The following is a 20,824-nucleotide window of genomic DNA, read 5'->3' as shown; positions in this document are numbered from 1 at the left end:
GCCAAGAGGCCGCCTGAGGCTATATAGGGCGAAGAGAACACCCATTGGCTAATTTCTGTCACCTGACAGCCAGGAAGACACCCATTGGCTCATTTCCGGCGCCCGGCAGCCAACCAGGCAGAAGCTGCACTACCACCACCGGCCCACTAGGGGGAGCTCTAGCAGATCCCAGGGTGAGGTTCTGGCTCCCTCTGGTGGCAATGAACAGTCAACACAAGAAAAACAGCTGCAGTTTTAACCAACCATCTGATTTCTTTTATTTAAAAAGGCACAGCTAAGACAGCCTTAATACAGAATTAATTTCTCTCAGTTCCTCTTAATATATAGGTCAAGTGATTAATAAACACATGAAGCAAACAAAGGTTTTTTCCCCTCCTCTTTTCTTTTCTTCCTTCCTTCCTTTTTTTCTCCTCTCTTCCTCTAAAGGAATATATACAAACACGAAAATCTCTCTCTTTTTTTGTCTTAAAATTTCTTTTGTTAAATGGGGTTGGGGATAAAGAGTCAAGCTAGCTTACAGAAAGAGAAGACAAAGTTGCAGTATCCTTTTAAAAAAAAAACCAAAAAAAACGACAACAGGGAGAGTTCAAAACAAAAACATTAAAAAGTGAGGGGGGTGAGAATTGTCATATTTTTCTTCCCTTACCACCCTTCTCCCCTTTCCCACAACTCAAACCTTTCAGGGGGATGAGGGAGAAATAATGAAAAGGACGTTAGCCTCTGGGATACTGGGAAGAACCTAGATTTGCAAGAATGTAGGTCACAGATAAGGAAGGGTGTGTGTTTTTTTGGGGGGGGGGGGAGGGAACCGACACCACGTCAAAAGTCACCCGGAAGGAGGAATATGTGATGAATATATTTATATATTTATAGATATAGATATATATAAAAAAATTCCGATTCTGTGCTACCTTAAAAACGAGACACATGCAAAAATAAAAATTAAAAAGGACGAAAGGTGCTCATTTGTCTAAAACTGCACCGGCGGGGAAGGGGATCTGAAGAATGTGTGCATCGCGAAAGAGAAAGAAAGAAAAAGAAACCTCTTGTGGGAGCCGCTATGCGCAGAAACGGCAGGGGGAGTTAAGCAATGGGGAGTCGCCGCCTGGATTAAATTCGAATCGGGAAGTCTGGCAGATAATGGAGGTTCTCGCGGGTAACGGGGCGAGTGTGGGAAGGAACGCGAGGGCGGGCGAAAAACTTCCTAGGTGCTTGTTGGCACGTGCGTAGTGCCACGCACAACAGGGGCGGCGTTCGGGAATGCCGGGGTATTTTTGCCGGCAGCTTGACGGACAGGTTCCCTTCTGGGGGCGGGACCGCAACCTGCTGGTGGGCGGGGTCAGAGGTGAAACTGGGCGGGGCAAACGGGCAGCGGGCGAGTTTTGACACCCACCACCCACCCTCTCCGTCGAGGCAAGCGGGAAGTGTTAGCAAAGGGCACCTTCCAGCCAGGCCAAAGGACTCAGGAATTGTGCGGAACGGGGTCAGCAAAGGATTGTGGGTTGGGGAGACTTCTGGGGGGCCGGACAAAGACGTCTCGGGGGCCGCCACCAGCCCCTGAAGGTACGTCCTTCCCAGGTTAACCAGAAGCGATGCGCGCTCAAGGTCTGGAGGAACATCAAAACACGGTTCTCTGTTCCGCAAGCCACCTCCTCTACTGGTTCGGTGGTTCGGAAAACATCACTTGGGGCAAATGTTTTTCTGCTTGCTTTCTTACTAAAACCTTGAGGCCTGCAGCAGAAGAGAGGCTTAGAGACCAGAGCCTCATACAACTCAGGGAGCAGTGCCAACGATCATCTCCACCCAACAGGCCGTATTTCCTAACACTTAGGTAAAGGTAAAGGACCCCTGGACGGTTAAGTCCAGTCAAAGGCGACTATGGGATTGCGGCGCTCATCTCGCTTTCAGGCCGAGGGAGCCGCCGTTTGTCTGCAGACAGCTTTCCGGGTCATGCGGCCAGCAGGACTAAACCGCTTCTGCCGCGTGACGGAAACCAGAGCGCACGGAAACACCGTTTACCTTCCCGCCACAGCGGTACCTATTTATCTACTTGCACTGGTGTGGTTGGTTTTGAACTGTTAGGTTGGCAGGAGCTGGGACAGAGCAACAGGAGCTCACCCCGTCGTGGGGATTCGAACCGCGCCACTTAACGCAGGGCTCGCAAACCGTTTCAAGCCACGGGGCGCGCATGGATTTTGCACCAGTCCCGAAATGGCCGCGGCAAGGAGTGCGGCATAGCGCAAATTGGCTGCCCACAGAGTTGAGCCCGTAGAAGCACAAACTGGGCAGGAAGAGCAGTTTCTCGCACACTACGAATTTTTGAGGGTGTTATTTAGGGAGACCTTTCGCGGGTGCCGTAAGCGCTCGTGATGGGACACACTGGCGCCCGTGAGTACTGCACTGGTCACCCCCTGGACTTGTTGTTTATTTAATTTGTCAAGCTGCAACCCTAACCCCTTACTTGGAAGCAAGCCCTACTGAATATGATTTGCTTCCGAGTAGACCCAGTTAGGATTGCACCACCGGTCACCTAAAACAGGGCAGTGGGTTTTTAAAACTTCCAAGAAGTCTTTAAATCGTTAGATGTGAAGAGAGTAATTTTTTTGGAGGGGTCTTTTTCGTTGTTGGACAACCAGGGCTCAGAAACGATCTACTGCAAAGCATTTAGCCACCCATGACGAATTCTACCTACGGCCTGATTTCCCCCCTGCTACCTGCCAGGACCGGTTGTTCACCATTTTGTAAAACTCAAAAAAGCAGCCTCTCTCATACAGCGGCTCGGGACGATCTCCCCCTCCATTCTGCAAAAAGCCAGGTCACTCATTGCCCCCCAAAGCCACTGTTTGGACTTCTGCCATGTTAGGTGAAGAACAGCAAGCGGTTACGGTTGGCCCTGGAGCATACACAGAGTTCCCGGCGAGCCGCTGGCAGTGGTGGCAATTTTGTCGAGGGAAGCTAGCGTTTCCCCGTGCAGAAAAATCAAAATCAATAGGGGTGGTGTTCACCTGCAATTCATTGCAGAGTGATCAGGATTGTGCCTCTGGGTATAATTGCTCCGGCAACGGGGGGGGGGGCTGGAATTCCAAAAGGGGAGGGGACCCAAAAACGTTATTGCTGCAGAGGTGGGCGGGGCAGGCTAAACTCCTCCCCCGCCCCGCCCCCACCAAACAACACCAACGGGTCCACCGAGCGCTAGCCGGAGAGGATACCGCAACTTTTACTGAGCTTTCCCCTTTTGTGCCACCGTCGCCCCAGGATCCCCCCCGCCGAAACCGGGTCTAATCCGACTTCTCCCCGTCGTCGTCCTGGTGGGCGTCCCCGTCGTGGCCGTTCTTGTCTTCCTTGGAGAGGTGGGCTTGCGAGCCGAGGGCGGACAGGGACAGCAAGCCAGTGCTGGCGCTGACGGCCGGGAGCGACGGGGGCTGCAGCCCCACGGGCAGCGGGGTCAACGGCAAGGCGAGAGCTTGGAGCTGGGAGAGTTGGTGAGCCTGGAGCTGCTGCTGTAGGGAAACGAGAAAGCAGAGGAAGAGGGGAGGGGACAAAGGGATGGGTGAGTGGGGCTTGCAAAGGGAGCGGACTGCAAACCACCTCTGCAAAAAAATCACATTATCAGTTCTGTTCGCATGTGGGCAAAATGGAGTACAGTGGTGCCCCGCAAGACGAATGCCTCACAGGACGGAAAACTTGCTAGACGAAAGAGTTTTCCGTTTTGGAGGTGCTTCGCAAAACGAATTTCCTATGGGCTTGCTTCGCAAGACGACAATGTCTTGCGAGTTCCTGCTGGTTTTCCCCCTTTTTCTAAGCCGCTAAGCCGCTTATCAGCTGATCCGATCAGCAGATAAGCCGCTAAAAGCCGCTAATAGCGCTAATCCGTCAATGGGCTTGCTTCACAAGACAAAAAAACCGCTAGACAAAGAGAATCACAGAACGGATTCTTTTTGTCTTGCGAGGCACCACTGTATTTCTACAGCAGAGGGAGAATACTGCTTTTTTTAAAAAAAGCTCTGGGATGCGGAACCTGTGGCCTTCCAAATTTTGCCGGACTACAAAGTCCATCCTCCACGAGCACCAGTTGCAGGTGATGGGAATTGTAGTACAACAACGCACAGAGCCCCCGTTCCTGGTTTGGGTGAATCATCAGAGACGGCGAAGTTTTGACCCGCTACCAAGAGGGAGCTGTCGGCAGTGTGGGAAGAAAACCCGGACGTCTGCCCAAAAGGGCAAGTTAATGGGAGGGCACCCCAACCAGACATCGAAACGAGGACTGGCCGTGCACAGTAGCCGTGGCATGTTCATCAACTGATGCGGGGTGGAGAAGGGAAAACATTGGGGGGAGGGAGGGGGAGTTAACAGGTCAACTCCCGTGTCTAGGGCAGCTGTCTACCAGCTCCATCTGGTATGCAGGCTGAGACCCTCCCTGCCCGTGGACTGTCTCACCAGAGTGGTGCATGCTCTAGTTATCTCTCGCTTGGACTACTGCAATGCGCTCTACGTGGGGCTACCTTTGAAGGTGACCCGGAAACTACAACTAATGCAGAACGCAGCAGCCAGACTGGTGACTGGGAGCGGCCGCTGAGACCATATAACTCCGGTCTTGAAAGACCTACATTGGCTCCCAGTACATTTCCGAGCGCAATTCAAAGTGTTGGTGCTGACCTTTAAAGCCCTAAACGGCCTCGGCCCAGTAGACTTGAAGGAGGCGTCTCCACCCCCATCGTTCAGCCCAGACACTGAGATCCATCTCCGAGGGTCTTCTGACGGTTCCCTCCCTGCGAGAAGTGAGGTTACAGGGAACCAGGCAGAGGGCCTTCTCGGTGGTGGCGCCCTCCCTGTGGAACGCCCTCCCATCAGATGTCAAAGAGAACGACAACCACCAGACTTTTAGAAGACATCTGAAGGCAGCCCTGTTTAGGGAAGCTTTTAATGTTTGATGTATCACAGTATTTTAATATTTTTTTGGAAGCCGCCCAGAGTGGCTGGGGAAGCCCAGCCAGATGGGCAGGGTATAAATTATAAATATTATTATTCTTGGAGAATTTTGGGAAAGACCATAGCTGGCCAGAATCCCGAACAGCGACAAACTACACCGCAACACTTTGTTGCAGGTCCTACACCTTAAAGTATCTTTGGTCTACGGGAGAAAAGGAGAAACATCTCTTTTAAGAAGGTCTTGTGGTCCCCAAGAACCTGCGTTCACAGGAGCCACTTTTAGAAACATGGCGGAGGGGGCAATACCGCCCCAGAAAAACCCAAGATGCAATTTCCCCCATGAGCCAAGCCCCCGGTGGCCCGCTATCCCCCACTCCAGAAGGGAGACTTTGCTATCCTAGGCTGTTTTTCGAATTAAAAAAAATCTAAACCCTATCCAGTTTGGACCTTGGCGTTTTTCTCAGCAGCATGTGAAATACTGTATTTTTTGCTCTATAAGACTGACTTTTCCCCTCCTAAAAAGTAAGGGGAAATGTGTGTGCGTCTTATGGAGCGAATGCAGGCTGCGCAGCTATCCCAGAAGCCAGAACAGCAAGAGGGATTGCTGCTTTTGCTGCGCAGTGATCCCTCTTGCTGTTCTGGCTTCTAAAATTCAGAATATGTTTTTTCTTGTTTTCCTCCTCCAAAAACTAGGTGCGCCTTGTGGTCTGGTGCATTTTATAGAGCGAAAAATACGGTAACTTTCAAAATAAGCTCCACAACTTTGACCTGAAACCACCCCCCCCCTGCAAAAAAGCAGATCACTGCCAGTTTTTAATTCTGGGAGAGTTGGCCGTCCCTGGTATAACCAAACCAGTCATTTTTGATTAAAAACTACTCTGAAAAATTTATAATTTCAAAATATGAAACCTTTATCTGGTTGCAAATATTAAGATAATGTGCCAACAAGAACGAACCTTTCTGTAAAAAGAAGAAGATTTAAATCAAGTCTGACTACCCTGGTTTTTGTTAACGCCATTATTGGGTGGGGCAGACAAAACAGTTCTTTCCCCTTTTGGGTAGCTGGTCTGGAGAGGACGTCTTCGACGGCAACTCGCAGAGGAGCCAAGGTGGGTATTTAAGGAAGATGGGAGGGTGGGGGGACGACGATAGGAGTGTACTAACAAACCTGAAATTTAGGGGCCACGGGAAACTGAGCATCCCAGGGCTCCTTGCTGATGTTGTCACGGGCCGCAAGAATGCCACAAGAAAGCAATCCAAAGTGGCGTCAGATCCCCAGTCCGTGCTGCGTTTACACTGGGTCGCTTGTTACGTCTCTCAGCCTAGCCAACAGGGGTGGGCTTCCCAATAGCTCCCCACAAACCCCATCAAGCTTGACCACTAGGCATGCTTGCTGAGGCGGAAGGGAGTTCAACAACCACTGGAGGCGCCAGCGAGCATTCTTAGCTCTGACCTACAGGGTTGCTGCGAGGATAAAATGGCTGGGAGCCATGCCCCGTGACCCAGAAGCCGGGATAACAACATGACAAGTAACGCATAGCTCAATTCACAAGAGGTTGCCCGTTGAGCTTCTGAACGAGTCACTGTTCTGCCTTGCCTCCGCTAAGGGAGTGGGTACAAGCGGCACATCAGGTGCGGAGAGAGCAAGTGAGACGCGCAGCGGGGCGACCCCCCTCAAGGGTGCCTGTCGTCTCCCTGCACGAGTCCCCGATTTCGGGCTCTTTTCAGAGTTTGGCCCCAAGCGTGACGGAGTCGTTGGGACGGCTCCTTCAGAAGCTGAGCCAAATGGCGCTTGCTCCCCAGGAAAGTGAGGACCGTAGCCAACGAAGAGGCGTCCACAGAGCAGTGACTCATTCAGAAGGCGATGGATACTATCGAGGGCTTCAGATTACAACTCTCAGCTGCCCCCCAGCCAGTATGAAACTGGGAGCAGATGGGAGTTGTACTCCAAAAGCCCTGCAAGGCAAAGTTTGCTTTAAACAAGTAAACCTTTGCGGGTGTAAGAGTAGCAGACGTTCACCCCTATCCCCTCCAGGTTGGAGTTTACAACACAGGAATCCAGGTACAGTGGTACCTTGGCTGTCAAACTTAATCCGTTCTGGGAGTCCATTCAACTCCCGGAACCATTCGAAAACCAACACGCAGCTTCTGATTGGCTGCAGGAACTTCCTGCAGCCAATCGGAAGCCGCGCTTGATGTTCGGTTTCCGAAAAACGTCCGCAAACCGGAACACTTCCAGGTTTGCGGCGTTCAGGAGCCGACCTGTTCGACAACCGAGGTACCACGGTATTAATAATAATAACAACCAGTGCTTTTTCTGAAAAAAAATGTTTAGGGGTGCTCTCATTCTGACTCGAGAAAACCACCGTTTTATAGTTCAAATTGGGAACAATAAATACAGTAGACGGGCAAAAGTACAAATATTCACAAAACGTTTCAGGGTATGCGTTCCCCAAGAAAAAAAGCACTAATAATAATAATAAGCAATAGTGATTTATTTGCACATTCTCAGCAAGATGCAAAAGCAACGTGCAGGATTCCTCCCCCCTTTTAGTTATCGAAGTAAGCTCTCCCCAGTCCTAGCCCAACGCTAACCACTATGCTCTCCTCCCTCTCAGGGGAAGGAACGCCAATGCTCTTCCCTCCTACCCACCGCCCAGTTCCCGTACGGAACGCCACGGACCCGGATGATAGAGTTGAGTTCCGGCGCCGTCACTTGCTTGGCTCGTTCAATGGCTCCGAGGACCTGTTGTTGATGCTGGAGAAATAGAAAGCAAATAACAACAAAACCACACACACATATTCCACTGGTGGGGCAGCAAGGAGGTCCAGGAACAAGGGGGCAGCAAGGGACGCAGGGAGATCAACGGACGGAACAGTTTCAAAGAGGGACTCGGCAGCGGTCGAGCCAAAATAAATGCCGGAGCGAGGGTGAGATTTGCCCGGGACTCGGATTTCTGGAGCTCCCACACACCCTGCCGTGTTACAAGCAGAACGTCAGGTCTTCCCAAGACGTTCACCTCTGGCTCAGAGGTAGATTGAGCCTCTGAACATCAGCAAGGAGCCTTGGGGTGTGCGGTTTCCCGTGGCGCCCAAATATTTCGGTGATATCAGGCACCCCGAAATCTAACCATCCTAGAGTGCACTTTGGAGAAGAAGGCCTGGGGTGTGGTTGTGAGCATGCAAGGAGCCCTGGGAGGTATAGTTCCCTGTTTTCCCTGCTGAGTTCTCAGGTGCCCTGGGAAACTCAATATCCCAGGAGCACTGGTGTCCGGCACACTGTTATTCAGTGTGTCAGGTATGGGGTGAAGGACAGGAGGCTTTCAGGTTGGTAGGGAGAGAAGGAATGGGGTTGGTGCCCTGTCACACTAGGCCCTGTCACACTCCCAGTGATGTCACCAAGCCCAAAAGCAAGCCGAGTGAAGTCTGCCCTCCTTAGGAAAGATGATGTTGCTCTAGAAAGTGGTGGGGAATACCTTTGTTTTTTCAGTGATGAAATCCAACCCTATTCTCCCCCATTTGCAAAAAAAAGAAGAAGAAAAAGGGAGAGAGGAGTTACCTCTTGGGAAAGATAGGGCAACACTTGAGCACAGATCCCGTTTAACCTCTTGACAATTTCGGCCTGAAATGGAAGACAGAAAGAGTCAACGTGAAGACAGAAGGAGTCAACGTAAAGACAGAAGGAGTCAACGAGAAGACAGAAAGCTTCAACATGAAGACAAAAGGAACGTCAATCGAAAAGATGCCAACTCAAGTCTTTCAAACACCGTGGTGGCAGTGGTGCAGGCCAGGGCTGATGTGAGGTGCAGCCCAAAACATCTGGAAGACACCAGTTTTTTTTTGGGGGGGGGGGAATGTACACTAGCCACTTTTGTGACTTAATCTCACCTCACCTATGAATTCACAAATCTTAGCTCTGGAATACAGGGATTGTAGACACTGGCTTATTTTACAGGGTCATTGTAAACGTTTGATGTTACAGAGGAATTGATATCAAAAATATGGGATGTGATATATACGGTGAAACTAAGGAGCATTGTTAAGTCAGTGAAGGAAGACCGCTTAATCGTTTTATTGGAAAACTGAACGCTTTCACCACTGATGCAAAAACCCCAGTATATTTTAAGAGAAAAGCGTGCCTAAACTGTGCATTTTAGGAGGGAAAGGGTATGCAAAAACGAGTATTTTGAGGACAAAATGCATGCAAATATGCATTTGTTTATGGGGGAGAGAGAGCATTTGCTGTTGTTTAGTCGTTTCGTCGTGTCCGACTCTTCGTGACCCCCTGGACCAGAGCACGCCAGGCCCTCCTGTCTTAAACTGCCTCCCGCAGTTTGGTCAAACTCCTGCTGGTAGCTTCGAGAACACTGTCCCGCCATCTCGTCCTCCGTCGTCCCCTTCTCCTTGTGCCCTCCATCTTTCCCAACATCAGGGTCTTTTCCAGGGAGTCTTCTCTTCTCCTGAGGTGGCCAAAGTCTTGGAGCCTCAGCTTCAGGATCTGTCCTTCCAGTGAGCACTCAGGGCTGATTTCCTTCAGAATGGAGAAGTTTGATCTTCTTGCAGTCTATGGGACTCTCAAGAGTCTCCTCCAGCACCATAATTCAAAAGCATCCATTCTTCGGCGATCAGCCTTCTTGATGGTCCAGCTCTCACTTCCATACATCACTACTGAGAAAACCATAGCTTGAACTATACGGACCCTTGTTGGCAAGGTGATGTCTCTGCTTTTTAAGATGCTGTCTAGGTTTGTCATTGCTTTCCTCCCAAGAAGCAGGCGTCTTTTAATTTCGTGGCTGCTGTCACCGTCTGCAGTGATCATGGAGCCCAAGAAAGCAAAATCTCTCACTGCCTCCATTTCTTCCCCTTCTATTTGCCAGGAGGTGGTGGGACCAGTGGCCATGTTGTTCGTTTTTTTGATGTTGAGCTTCAGACCATATTTTGCGCTCTCCTCTTTCACCCTCATTAAAAGGTTCTTTAATTCCTACTCACTTTCTGCCATTAAAAATACTAATTTTTATTTTTTTAAAAAAAGAAACCACAGCTCAATGCAGACTTGAGCAGGCTCCTAAGTCAAAAATGGACTTGCTCCATTCTTCCCTACAGGGAGACAACAGAGGGGCTGGCTAAGGGACACTGTGGCCTGGGGGCAAGCTGAGTTAAGGGTAAACCGCCATGAGGACTACAAAGCTGCGCCTTACCTGTTTGTGCATTTCAATATTGAGCCCATAGGACATCTCGTAGTACTGGAAGGGGCAGAGGAGATGGAGAGGAAGAGTTAGGATTTGAGGAAGGAAAACAACAACAGCAAAATAGGGTAAGAATCACCTTAGCCTTCTTCTGCCCCTTCAGCTATTTCAGTTACACCAACCCTGTACCTGTAAGCTCTGTGACATAACAGGATGTCACCTAGAGGAAGGAGTAAGGTTGTTTTCTGCTGCTCCAGAGAAGCGGACACGGAGCAATGGATCCAAACCACAAGAAAGAAGATTCCACCTAAACATTAGGAAGAACTTCCTGACAGTAAGAGCTGTTCGACAGTGGAATTTGCTGCCAAGGAGTGTGGTGGAGTCTCCTACTTTGGAGGTCTTCGAACCGCCGACTTTCTCATTGGCAAGTCCTAGACTCTGTGGTTTAACCCACAGCGCCACCCGCGTCCCGATCCATCTTATACTGGACAGCTTTTAACTTCTTTGTGGTTCTATGACGGCGCTTGTACATCTCTCTTGCCACCCCTCACCACCACCACAAGTTTACTCCAGGGGATGCTCTGAAATAGTTTTTTTTTTTGTGGGGGCACATAGAGGGCATCCAGATTTCCCGTTCAGGCTTTTAAAGGCACAATCACATTTTAATTTTGGGGTGGGGAGGGTGTTCTTGGAAACCACATTGCGAGGGCAGCCGTCCTCTTAAAGGAGGCGAATGGGGGGAAAAATCCAAAACGAATCCAATCCCACCTTCATGTGGACTAGTAGGTTTTTCAAAAAGGCAAGAACGTAGATTCCTTTTTATTTGCGGCTTCTATGCAGCCTCTGCATAGAATCCTGCCGCACGTGGAATCAGATGGTGGTTTGGCTTTTCCCCCTATTCTTTTCTTCGTTCTCGCCCCCTCCACCCCCTTTCTATAGCTGATAGTTTCCTGGGAGATAATTCATCTCCCTATTATCTCGCCGTTCCAGGGGAAGCGCCGACGCTCCGCTGGAGCTCTGGTAATCTTTTCAGCCGCCTTTAATGACACCCTGGCGGAGGGAAACAAAAAGCCATCGAACTGGAATCACCAACACACACAGAGAGACAGGGACCTTAAGCCTGCTGGACCCACCCTAGCCCAGAATATTCCCCATCCGCTCAGCCTAAATCACGCTAATTGAAAGCCCTAAACGGCCTCGGTCCTGTATACCTGAAGGAGCGTCTCCACCCCCATCGTTCAGCCCGGACACTGAGGTTACAGGGAACCAGGCAGAGGGCCTTCTCGGTGGTGGCGCCCGCCCTGTGGCACGCCCTCCCATCAGATGTCAAGGAAATAAGCAGCTATCTTATCTTTAAAAGCCAAACGAAGCCACAAGCAGTGGTTCCCACAGCGCAGCAACCCGGCAAAGGGGACGCAGCAAGGAAAACCACCGTCACCTCTCCGCTGGGAAGCGCTGAGCAAAGGCGAGTCCCCAGGCAACGCGGCCGATCTGATCGGCACAAGGCATGCAAGCTCCACCCCCCCCAGTCGTTCTTAGACTCCTTATTGGGTGAGCAACGCAGCCAAGCAACACGGTTGGACCCTCCCTCCTCCCTGGTCGGCAGGGAGAGGAGCTGCTTCCTGTGAAACCCGGGAAATTTAAGGGACATCATCAATAAGGGACAGCAGCGGGACACGGCGCTGGGATAAGGGACTTTCCCGCCAAATAAGGGACGGTTGACAGCTATGGATGGGACCTATATTGTCTGAGCTTCCCAAGGCAAGGAGTTAAAGGCTCTTTAACCTCGGCTAGTTTGAAAACGGTGTCGCCCCGGCAGCGCCTTGATCTTGTGTCCGTCCCCACAACCCCCCTTGCGGCATTGCCATCTCCCGCTCCGGCGAGCGCCCGGCCGCGAGTGCGAAACCTACCATCACGTAGTGGCGCTGCATCTCAGACTTCTCGCTGGCGAGCTTGTCGCATTCCAACTTCAGGCTGCCGGTTGGATTGGGGGGAAATGAGCGCAATGGAGGAACGAGAGGGGGGAGAGAAAGAGAGATGATGATGATAATAATAATAATAATTAATTGTTTTAAATATTTAGAAAATCAATAATTTTTTTAAGCTAATGGACACGAGAGCAGGATTTTGATTTCACTTGTAGCGCAGGAATTATTATGGAGAATATGGTTTGGCACAAAAATGGGATGAGTATGGATGGATATGCAGTTATAGATGTTTATAGGAACCTCGTACCTACGGGACCGCCTCTCCCGGTACGCCCCACGGAGGACCTCAAGGTCCATAAATAGCAACACCCTAGTGGTCCTGGGCCCTAAGGAAGTCAGATTAGCCTCAACCAGAGCCAGGGCCTTTTCAACACTGGCTCCGGCCTGGTGGAACGCTCTGTCTCTTGAGACCAGGGCCCTGCAGGATCTGATTTCTTACCAGAGGGCCTGTAAGACAGAGTTGTTCCACCTGGCCTTTGGCTTGGAGCCAATTTGATTCCCTCCCCCTCTTTCTTTTTTCTTTTCCTTTCTCCTCCTGCGATGAGGCTACATTTTAATATTTTAATGTTGTATTTTAATTTTGTTTTTAGTTTGTATTCATTCAACTTGTTTTTATTATTGCTTGTTAGCTGCCCTGAGCCCAGCTTTGGCTGGGGAGGGCGGGGTATAAATAAAAATTATTATTATTATTTAAATGAGACTCCAATTTTTTTTTGGGGGGGGTAGTCCCGAGATTCGGAGAATCTCTTTATAAAGATATGTGTTTTCTTTTCGTTTTGTTTGTTTATCTGTACTTTGCATTTGTAAAACCAATAAAAGCGATCTCAAAATAAATAACTAAATAAATAAATCAGTTTTAACCATTGCAGGCTGGTTCCTCCACAGACATCTCAATCTATCCTCCATAGAGGGATGCAAGCGGAATAGGTGGAAGGACATAGCCTAGGTTGAGGGTGTGGCTTAGGAAGAGGGGCGTGGCCTGGGAGGATTGCAGGGGGTCTGATCGTGGGGTCCAGAGGGCCACATTTAGTCCTCGGGGCTGAAGCTCCTCATCTCTCCCATTATTATTATTATTGGAAAAAGCTGACGTAACCATTAATAAGAACTTAGCGTTTTCCGCGAAGGGAGTCAAAAGGAAACTTGCCTGTGGTATTGAGCTTGCAGCAGCTGAAACTCATCCTTAATCCGGTCACAGGAATCCGACGTTGTGAACTTCAGTTGCTGGGGCAAGTGTGAAGAACCCTGGAATATAACTATTATTTTAACCATTTGACAACGGCAGAGATGGGTAATAGGCAAGCTTGGAAAAGGACACCCCCATCTTCCTTACTTAACCCGAGGAACGAAAACAGGGGGCATAATTAGGCGCCGAATTCTCTCCCCTTCCCCAGCCAGGTTTCCGTAAAACGTCCTTCCCTGCCATCACACAAGGGGAGGTGGATATAGTGCTGCTGGGAATGCGCGACGTCACTGGCACAGACCAGTAGGTGCTGATTCCAGATTTGGAACTACAAATTGGTGGAGGTTGTTTTTCCACCCCATCAAATTTGCTGGTGCCAGAGTATTGTGAACAGCAGCAGTAGTGAATCTATTCTACGTACTGTTAAAAATCTTGCGATTCCTGAACCGCAAAAAGACCACACTATATATATATATATTGCATTGCATAATGCACTGCTTGGAATGGGCAGGATGTTGTAGCAGCGAGCGTTCCAGACTATTCCCTGGGAAACCAGGGTTCGAATCTCCACTCGGGTGGTGACCTCGGACCCTCAACCTAATCTACCTGAAAGGGATGTTGTGAGGATAAAATGAGGAGAAGCATGCAAGCCACCTAAAGCTCCTTGGACAAAAGCTGGGATATAAATGCCACTACTACGCGGGTGGCGCTGTGGTCTAAACCACAGAGCCTAGGACTTGCCGATTAGAATGTCGGCGGTTCGAATCCCTGCAACGGGGTGAGCTCCCGTTGCTCGGTCCCTGCTCCTGCCCACCTAGCAGTTCGAAAGCACAGCAAAGTGCAAGTAGATAAATAGGTACCACTCCGGCGGGAAGGTAAACAGCGTTTCCATGCGCTGCTCTGGTTCGCCAGAAGCGGCTTACTCCTGCTGGCCACATGACCCGGAAGCTGTACTCCAGCTCCCTCGGCCAATAAGGCCAGATGAGCACCGCAACCCCAGAGTCGTCCGCGACTGGACCTAATGGTCAGGGGTCCCTTTGCCTTTTTATGCTATCCAAAGACATGATTGTGTGATTCCAGGAAGCTGGCTGGTCACTGCTTCCGGAAGGAGGGGGACTGGATTTAGCAGGGGGCGGGGTCTTCATACACAGCAGGAGATTGTGTGTCCAAAACACTCCCCCCCCCGTATTTTACTTCATTTTGAAAAAGCGTTCACACGGAAATCTAGCTCATCAAGATGAGGGCTGCAGCCTGGCTTGCTAGCTTTCTACAGGAGAGGGGCCCGGTTTTATTTTGTCAGAATGTTTAGGGGAGACAAACCTGCTGTGCTTTGATAAGGGGTGTGTGGAGCCTTGCTGCACATCTCTGTGCAATCTCGATCCAATCTGCTGCCTTTCAAGGCTCCATCCCAGCACCTTCAGATCCAGATATTTTGGATATTTTATTTGCATTTGTCTCCCTTTTCCTTCTCAAAGGAGCTCAAGCTGGCAAATGGGTTTCTCTTCCCTGTCCTCATTTAATCCCAAGTAACAGTGCTAAGAGAGGGACGCGGGTGGCGCTGTGGGTTAAACCACAGAGCCTAGGGCTTGCCGATCAGAAGGTCGGCGGTTCGAATCCCCGCGACGGGGTGAGCTCCCGTTGCTCGGTCCCTGCTCCTGCCAACCTAGCAGTTCGAAAGCACACCAGTGCAAGTAGATAAATAGGTACCGCTCTAGCGGGAAGGTAAACGGCATTTCCGTGCGCTGCTCTGGTTCGCCGGAAGCGGCTTAGTCATGCTGGCCACGTGACCCGGAAGCTGTACGCCGGCTCCCTCGGCCAATAAAGCAAGATGAGCGCCGCAACCCCAGAGTCGGCCACGACTGGACCTAATGGTCAGGGGTCCCCTTTACCCTTTACCTTAACAGTGCTGAGAAGGAGCGACCGGCCAACAAGGTCACTGAGAGAGAGAGAGTGCTTCCTGGGAAAGTGGTAGAATTCGAAGCCTGGTCTCTCCCTGGGCCCTAGGCTGATGCTCTAACCACAACTTCACAATAACCACCATAGAGCTAACGTAACTATTTCACCGCCCTTCATTCAGTCTCGAGATAAACTGGCACCTTTGTTTGTTTGTTGGAAAACAAAACAAAACCCTGCTTTTAAAAATCACCTAATGTGCAAATCGCCTTGAGGAAATGAGTAAATCAAGGGCGATGATAACAATAACAATGATAATAATAATAATATTAACTTATTTGCTATGCAACCCTTCACCCTAAGGTAGGGGTGTGTGTGTGTGTGTGTGTGTGTGTGTGTGTAACAGCACTAAAAACAACCCAATCACCAGATTGCTCTCTACCCCTTCCAGGGGACCCCTCCCTCATTTCTCAAGGCACTCCAATGGGTCACAACCCCCACAACTGCACCCCCGAGAACCCCCCCCCCACCCTCGCTGCTCCACTTCCTGGGCCAAAAGCCAGCCTGGAAACTTTCTCTCCCCTGTCGCCAAGCCTTCCCCCCCCCCCAGCCCTGGACACGTGCAGGAGGAAAGCGACAGCCGCTCCCCTTTCTCACATCCGGCCTGGGGAGTTTCCCTTGAACACCCCAACCCTCCCCAACCTCCTCCTTTCCTCCCTCTCCCCCCCCTTTGCCCCCTAATCCTCTCCCTGTTCTCCTTGACATCCAAACCCCTCACTCTTCCCCCAAATTTCCCCTCTGGGCGCCCCAACCTCTTCTGCCTCCTTGCTCTCTTTACAACAGGTTGCCCTTCCGCCTGGCGCCCCGATCCTCCCTTCTGGGCACCCCGGTCCTTCCCTCTTTCCTTAGCACCCCAATCCTCTACCCCGGCACCTGAAACTCCCCATTACCCCCCCCCAAATTTCCTTCCCCGGCACCCCAACCCCTCCTAATCTCCTCTCCTCCCTCGATTCCCCCTTTGCACCCCATCCCTTTCCGACACCCCAATCGTGCCCCCTCTTTTCCATAGCACCCTTCTCCTCTCCTCTCCTGGCACCCCAAACCCCCCTCCTTCCTTCTCCGGGAACCCCAACCCTCTCCTCCCTTGGACCGCAACACCCCCCCTCCTCAGCACCCAACCCCTCCCCCCTGGCACCCCGCCCTTTCCCTCCCCCCCCTCCCGGACGGGCACCCCAATCCCTCGCGCCCCCGCCCTCTTTGCACCCAACTGCCCTCCCCTTCGCTTCTCTCCCCCCCCCCTCACCGAGTGCCGGCTTTGAGGAAACATCATGTCAGGCCCCGATCCGAAGCGCAGGGCTGCGGTGGATGCGGAGCGCGCTTCCTCCCGCTTGCGCCAAAGGCGTCCGCAGAGCAGGCCCGGAGAGCGCGCGCTCGCTTTCCTTCCCCCCTGGCTTTTCTGGGCTGCTCCGGCGGCTCCTTCCTCCGCAAGCAGCAGCTCCGGAGGGGGAAAGAAGAAGGGGCGGAAGAGGAGAAAGATAAGACCCCCCAAAACCTCGCGGGGCGCACGGCCTCCTTGCTTTTTGCGCCTGGAAAGCAGGGCCCCGGAGATGCGTCCTTGGCGAGGTTTGGCGAGGTTGGGCGCAGACGCACACGCGCGCCCCTCTCTCTCTCTCTCTCTGCGCTCCCGATCTCGCTCCTCCTCTCGCTCCGGGTCTTGCTCCCGCTCTCCCCGGCTCCCTCGGCTCCGGATGCGACCCTCCCCGCGGACTCCGGCCTGGCCCCAGCCAAAAAGGAGACGGACACCCGTGCGCGCCCGCTCCGCCTTCCCCCAGCTATTGTTTAATGGCGGCTGCGGAGGCGCCTCTCCTCTCCTGCGGCTGAGCGCCAGCACCACCTGCCGTCGGGACGCGGCAGCTCCGAGGGCGCGCGCGCACGCCGCCGCCACCCCCCCCGCCACCCACAGCAACACCCCCAAAATAACCCCCCACCAAAAAAAACCCCATCACCCCACCAGTTATGGATGGATGTGCAGGGATAGGGCGCTAGGAGGAGAGAGTCGGGTACTAAGGGAAAGAGGCTTGGAGAGGGAGCGGCGATATTCTCTGTTGTTGTGTTTTTATTATTATTATTATTATTATTATTATTATTATTATTATTACCGCCACTTTTAATTTTTGCTTTTCTCCCCCGTCTTCTTTAAGTCTTTTGTGCCTTATTTTATCCCCATGTTTGTATCTTATGCTAGTCTGTGGCGGTAATAAAGTTTGTAATGTTGGATTCTTGGGAGAAGGGCAATGACAAGCCTAGACAGCATCTTGAGAAGTAGAGACATCACCTTGCCAACAAAGGTTCGTATAGTTAAAGCTATGGTTTTCCCAGTAGTGATGTATGGAAGTGAGAGCTGGACCGTCAAGAAGGCTGATCGCCCCGAAGAATGGATGCTTCTGAATTCTGGTGCCGGAGGAGACTCTTGAGAGTCCCATGGACTGCAAGAAGATCAAACCTCTCCATTCTGAAGGAAATCAGCCCTGAGTGCTCACTGGAAGGACAGATCCTGAAGCTGAGGCTCCAAGACTTTGGCCACCTCAGGAGAAGAGAAGACTCCCTGGAAAAGACCCTGATGCTGGGAAAGATGGAGGGCGCAAGGAGAAGGGGATGAGAGAGGACGAGATGGTGGGACAGTGTTCTCGAAGAGACCAGCATGAGTTTGACTAAACTGCGGGAGGCAGTGGCGTGCTCTGGTCCATGGGGTCACGAAGAGTCGGACACGACTAAACAACTAAACAACAACAACAACAATGTTGCATTAATAATAATAAGAATACTGTAATAATAAGAAGAATACTGTAATTACAATAATAATAATTTTATGTGAGTTATAACCACTTTTAACTATTTGCTTTTCTCCCCTCTTCTTTAAGTCGTATGTGCCTTATTTTATTTCCATGTTTGTATCTTATGCTAGTCTGTGACCATAATACAAATTTGCAATTATTATTATTATTAGTGAGTTATAACCACTTTTAACTATTTGCTTTTCTCCCTCTCTTCTTTAAGTCTAAGCCTTATTTTATCTCCATGTTTATACCTTATGCTAGTCTGTGACCATAATAAAGTTTGTTTTTGGAAGATAATCTTTATTGATTTTATGATTACATACTATACATATACACATTACTTTACATTTAATCCTAAGAGTTGATTTCCCTCCTTCCTTCTTCTGGCTTTGTAATGCTGGATTAATAATAATAATAATTTTATGTGAGTTATAACCACATTTAACTATTTGCTTTTATCCGTCTCTTCTTTAAGTCTTGTGTACCTTATTTTATTTCCATGTTTGTATCTTATGCTAGTCTGTGACTAATAAAGTTTGCAATTCATTATTATTATTATTATTATTATTATTATTATTATTATTATTATTAGACTGGGAGAGCGAGCACCTGCTGCAGGTGAAGGCAGGATAACAAGGACTGGAACTTTGTTTTGCTTGGTTTTTTTGGGAGGTAATGCCAGCCCTAGAGACATAACCTTGCTGACAAAGGTCCGTCTAGTTAAAGCTATGGTTTTCCCAGTAGTGATGTATGGAAGTGAGAGCTGGACCATCAAGAAGGCTGATCACCGAAGAATGGATGCTTTTGAATTCTGGTGCTGGAGGAGACTTTTGAGAGTCCCATGGACTGCAAGAAGATCAAACCTCTCCATTCTGAAGGAAATCAGCCCTGAGTGCTCACTGGAAGGACAGATCCTGAAGCTGAGGCTCCAAGACTTTGGCCACCTCATGAGAAGAGAAGACTCCCTGGGAAAGACCCTGATGTTGGGAAAGATGGAGGGAACAAGGAGAAGGGGACGACAGAGGACCAGATGGTGGGACAGTATTCTCGAAGCTACCAGCATGAGCCTGACCAAACTGCGGGAGGCAGTGGAAGACAGGAGTGCCTGGCGTGCTCTGGTCCAGGGGGTCACGAAGAGGCGGACACGACTGAACAACAACAACAAAAGGCCAGCCCTTTATCCAATACAAAATGAGATTGCAAGAATGCATAATGAAACAAAAACAAGAATGAAAACAAACCAATAACACACATAGACCCCTCCAGGAAACACATCTAAAAGGCCACAGATACGTAACGAAGGCGGCCGGCGAGCCTCTCTGGGGAGAGAATTCCACAAATGGGGAGCCACTCTCAGGGCTGTGGGTTTGAGCCCCACGTTGGGCAAAAGATTCCTGCATCGCAGGGGGTTGTATTATATGACCCTTGTCGTACCCTCCAACTCTTATTATTTTATGAATTGGTGCCTTAATTTTGATTCATGTTTTCCTCTTCCCTCCCGGCCCTTCCCTTCTTTTTCCAATCTCCAGTTAGCCACCTAAGTAATAATAGTAATAATAATAATAATAATAATAATAATAATAATAATAATAATAATAATAAATTATTTATACCCCACCCATATGGCTGAGTTTCCCCAGCCACTCTGGGCGGCTCCCAATAAAGTGTTAAAAACAGTACAGCGTTAAATATTAAAAACTTCCCTGAACAGGGCTGCCTTAAGATGTCTTTTAAAGATAAGATAGCTGCTTATTTCCTTCACATCTGAGGGGCGGGTGTTTCACAGGGCGGGAGCCACCACCAAGAAGGCCCTCTGACTGGTTCCCTGTAACCTCGCTTCTCGCAATGAGGGAACCCCCAGAAGGCCCTCGGAGCTGGACCTCAGTGTCCGGGTTGAACGATGGGGGTGGAGATGCTCCTTCAGGGATACTGGGCTGTTTAGGGCTTTCAAGGTCAGCCCCAACACTTTGAATTGTGCTCAGAAACGTACTGAGAGCCAATGTAGGTCTTTTAGGACCAGAGTTATGTGGTCCTGGCGGCCACTCCCAGTCACCAGTCTAGCTGCCGCATTCCGGATTAGTTGTAGTTTCCGTGTCACCTTCAAAGGTAGCCCCACGTAGAGCGCATTGCAGTAGTCCAAGTGGGAGATAACTAGAGCATGCACCACTCTGGCGAGACAGTCCACGGGCAGGGAGGGTCTCATCCTGTGTACCAGATGGAACTGGTAGACAGCTGCCCTGGACACAGAGTTAACCTGCACCTCCATGGACAGCTTTGCCATTTAAGTTCAGTTATCCACGTATCTGTAAAAGTTTGCAGGGTATTTTTTTTTAAAAAAAGAAAAACTCAAGAAAATTCAACAGCATTTTAATGTGAATTTCTTTGGATACACACTTTGGTACGCAATTGTGCCGAATATTCACATTTTCTGCAAAGCAATTTGCCCTAAGATAATGCATTTTTTGTTTGCTTTTTTAAAAAAAACTATTACATGCATCAAAAGACACACTTTACCCCCCATTACGTGCATTCCCATAAACATGGCTTGGCTGGAGGCCTGAACGGCAAAATCTGGAGAAATGCTAATTTTGGAGGATGACTGTTTTTGGTGTGAACCATGTTTCAGAAAGTGTGAACTTTCAATCCAGGCTGAATATTAAACATCTCCTCCATTCCTACAATACATCGCAACCCACAGCCTAAGGTAAAGGAAAAGTGACCCCTGACCATTAGGTCCAGTCGTGGCCGACTCTGGGGTTGCGGCGCTCATTTCGCTTTATTGGCCGAGGGAGCCGGCGTACATGTGGCCAG

The 20,824-nt window shown here is 50.1% G+C and overlaps 1 protein-coding gene across 6 annotated transcripts; it reads right to left on the bottom strand.

Annotated features, from left to right (window-relative positions):
• Positions 1-232: 232 nt before the first annotated feature.
• TLE5 (TLE family member 5, transcriptional modulator) lies at positions 233-17,074 on the bottom strand. Of its 6 annotated transcripts, none has more exons than XM_082206764.1 (7): positions 16,480-17,072; positions 13,248-13,345; positions 12,026-12,089; positions 10,128-10,172; positions 8,489-8,551; positions 7,583-7,687; positions 233-3,500 (listed from the first exon to the last, which is right to left on the bottom strand). In XM_082206764.1, the coding sequence occupies exons 1-7, from the start codon at positions 16,504-16,506 to the stop codon at positions 3,279-3,281; spliced, it is 624 nt and encodes a 207-aa protein (XP_082062890.1). In that variant the 5' UTR covers positions 16,507-17,072; the 3' UTR covers positions 233-3,278. The 6 variants fall into 6 exon arrangements, with proteins under 6 accessions (XP_082062890.1, XP_082062891.1, XP_082062892.1 ...); XM_082206765.1 differs by having other exon boundaries at positions 233-3,497; XM_082206766.1 differs by having other exon boundaries at positions 7,613-7,687; positions 16,480-17,070.
• Between the last annotated feature and the right edge of the window lie 3,750 nt (positions 17,075-20,824).

The sequence above is a fragment of the Podarcis vaucheri genome, assembly GCF_965113315.1.
Source record: "Podarcis vaucheri genome assembly, chromosome: 18".
Lineage (NCBI taxonomy): Eukaryota > Metazoa > Chordata > Lepidosauria > Squamata > Lacertidae > Podarcis > Podarcis vaucheri.
The sequence above is the reverse complement of the archived record's forward strand: the minus strand, read 5'-3'. Positions and strand labels throughout refer to the sequence as shown.

Excerpts from the sequence above, each read along its gene's own strand:
- TLE5 (XM_082206764.1), bottom strand. The coding sequence starts at position 16,506 with ATGATGTTTCCTCAAAGCCGGCACTCG. Across the intron at positions 10,173-12,025 it reads TGCAGCGCCACTACGTGATG|TACTACGAGATGTCCTATGG; the intron begins GTAGGTTTCGCA and ends TGCCCCTTCCAG. Across the intron at positions 8,552-10,127 it reads ATATTGAAATGCACAAACAG|GCCGAAATTGTCAAGAGGTT; the intron begins GTAAGGCGCAGC and ends CTTCCATTTCAG.